At 65.2% G+C, this 2694-nt stretch overlaps 1 protein-coding gene across 1 annotated transcript in view; it reads left to right on the top strand.

Annotated features, from left to right (window-relative positions):
- The first annotated feature begins 745 nt into the window (after window positions 1–745).
- Window positions 746–2694, top strand: part of LOC147415421 (D-serine dehydratase-like) — a 13704-nt gene continuing 11755 nt past the window's right edge. Inside the window, exon 1 of the mRNA XM_086467365.1 lies at window positions 746–766. Within this exon, the coding sequence (XP_086323491.1) occupies window positions 746–766 (21 nt within the window). The remainder of the gene's footprint in view (window positions 767–2694) is intronic.

Consider the following 2694-nt stretch of genomic DNA (forward strand, 5'->3'; position numbering starts at 1 on the left):
GCTGGCACCCACCCCCCCCCCACCCGGGGGGCCCCACGCCCCCCCTCCCCGGTGCAGAGCGAGGGGGGGGACCCCTGCGCCCCGCAAAGGCGGCGTGGGGGGACACGGAGAGCCCCGTGCTGCTCAGCCCGTCGCCCGTGGCCTTATCCAGCCCCCGCTGGGGGGGGGGGGAGGGGAGAGCGCAGAACACCACCACCCCCCCCCCCAATTTTAGGGGGACGCGTCCACCCCTTCCCGCAGAGGGGACGGGGGAGAGGAGGAGGTGGGGACCCCCTCGCTGGGAAGGGGGGTGCCGTGTGCGTGTGGCCCCCCGCGCCGTGCCCGCTGGCCAGGAGCCGGCCGGTGTGTCCCCCCTCCCCTAGTTTGTTTTTTTTTTTCTATCCATTTTTAGATCTTTTACAGAAAAAAAAAATAATAATAATATATCTATGGGAGCTAAAGGCGTGCGAGGCCCTTGTCTGCCCCGCGCTGTTGGGGGACACCCCCCCCCCCGGTGTGTCCCCCCCTCTCCGGTGTGTCCCCCACCCTATGTCCCCTCCTTCCAAGCATGGGGGGGCTCAGCAGCTGTACACGTGTGTCACGAGCGTGGGGGGTCTCAGCAGGCAGGTACACGCGTGTTACGAGCACGGGGGGGTCTCAGCAGGCAGGTACACGTGTGTCACGAGCGTGGGGGGTCTCTGCAGGCAGGTACACGCGTGTTACGAGCACAGGGGGGTCTCAGCAGCTGTACACACGTGTCACGAGCATGGGGGGTCTCTGCAGGCAGGTACACATGTGTTAGGACCACGGGGGGGGTCTCAGCAGCTGTACACGTGTGTCACGAGCGTGGGGGGTCTCTGCAGGCAGGTACACGCGTGTTATGAGCACGGGGGGGTCTCAGCAGCTGTACACGTGTGTCACGAGCGTGGGGGGTCTCTGCAGGCAGGTACACACATGTCACGAGCGTGGGGGGTCTCTGCAGGCAGGTACACGCGTGTTACGAGCACGGGGGGGTCTGTCTCTGCAGGCAGGTACACGCGTGTTACGAGCACGGCGGGGGGGTCTCAGCAGCTGTACACACGTGTCACGAGCGTGGGGGGTCTCTGCAGGCAGGTACACGCGTGTTACGAGCACGGCGGGGGGGTCTCAGCAGCTGTACACACGTGTCACGAGCGTGGGGGGTCTCTGCAGGCAGGTACACACGTGTTACGAGCACAGGGGGGTCTCAGCAGCTGTACACGCGTGTCACGAGCATGGGGGGTCTCTGCAGGCAGGTACACGCGTGTTATGAGCACGGGGGGTCTCAGCAGCTGTACACGTGTGTCACGAGCGTGGGGGGTCTCTGCAGGCAGGTACACGCGTGTTACGAGCACAGGGGGGTCTCAGCAGCTGTACACACGTGTCACGAGCGTGGGGGGTCTCTGCAGGCAGGTACACGTGTGTTACGAGCACGGCGGGGGGGTCTCAGCAGCTGTACACGCATGTCACGAGCATGGGGGGTCTCTGCAGGCAGGTACACATGTGTTAGGACCACGGGGGGGGTCTCAGCAGCTGTACACACGTGTCACGAGCATGGGGGGTCTCTGCAGGCAGGTACACGCGTGTTACGAGCACGGGGGGGTCTCAGCAGCTGTACACACATGTCACGAGCGTGGGGGGTCTCTGCAGGCAGGTACACACGTGTCACGAGCTTGGGGGGTCTCTGCAGGCAGGTACACGCGTGTTACGAGCACAGGGGGGTCTCAGCAGCTGTACACACGTGTCACGAGCGTGGGGCATCTATGCAGGCAGGTACACGTGTGTTATGAGCACGGGGGGGGTCTCAGCAGCTGTACACACGTGTCACGAGCGTGGGGCGTCTATGCAGGCAGGTACACGTGTGTTATGAGCACGGGGGGGTCTCAGCAGCTGTACACACGTGTCACGAGCGTGGGGTGTCTCTGCAGGCAGGTACACGTGTGTTATGAGCACGGGGGGGTCTCAGCAGCTGTACACGTGTGTCACGAGCTTGGGGGGCCTGAGCAGCCCTGTACCCACATGTGATGAGTGTAGGGGGTCTCAGCAGCGCTGTACCCATGTCGGGGGCGGGGGGGGGGGGGGGGGCAGGTCTCAGCGCCTGTGCACCCATGTGTCCCAAGTGTGCGGGGGGGGGGGGGGGGGGGGGGGGGTCTCAGCAGCCATACAACCACGTGTCATGAGTGTGGGGGGCCTTAGCAGCCCTGTACCCCTCTGTCATGAGAGCGGGGGGGGGGGGGTCTCAGCAGCCGTGCAGCCACATCACAAGCATGGCGGGGGGGGGGGGGGGGGTGTCTCAGCAGCTGTACACCCATGTGTCATGAGCGTGGGGGGTCTCAGCAGCTGCGTACCCACGTGTTGGGGGGGGGGGAGGGATGCCTTAGGGCGTGTGCACCCACGTCACGAGCACAGGGGGGTCTCAGCAGCCGTGCACCCGTGTGTCACGAGTGTTGGGGGTCTCAGCAGCTGTGCACCTGTGTGTCACGAGTGTGGGGGGGTCTCAGCAGCCGTGCACCCGTGTGTCACGAGCGTGGGGGGTCTCAGCAGCTGTGCACCTGTGTGTCACGAGCGTGGGGGGGTCTCAGCAGCCGTGCACCCGTGTGTCACGAGCGTGGGGGGTCTCAGCAGCTGTGCACCTGTGTGTCACGAGCGTGGGGGGGTCTCAGCAGCCCTGTACCCCTCTGTCATGAAAGCAGGGCA

This window comes from Leptosomus discolor, chromosome 6 (genome assembly GCF_034619465.1).
Source record: "Leptosomus discolor isolate bLepDis1 chromosome 6, bLepDis1.hap2, whole genome shotgun sequence".
In the NCBI taxonomy this organism is placed as follows: Eukaryota; Metazoa; Chordata; class Aves; order Leptosomiformes; family Leptosomidae; genus Leptosomus; species Leptosomus discolor.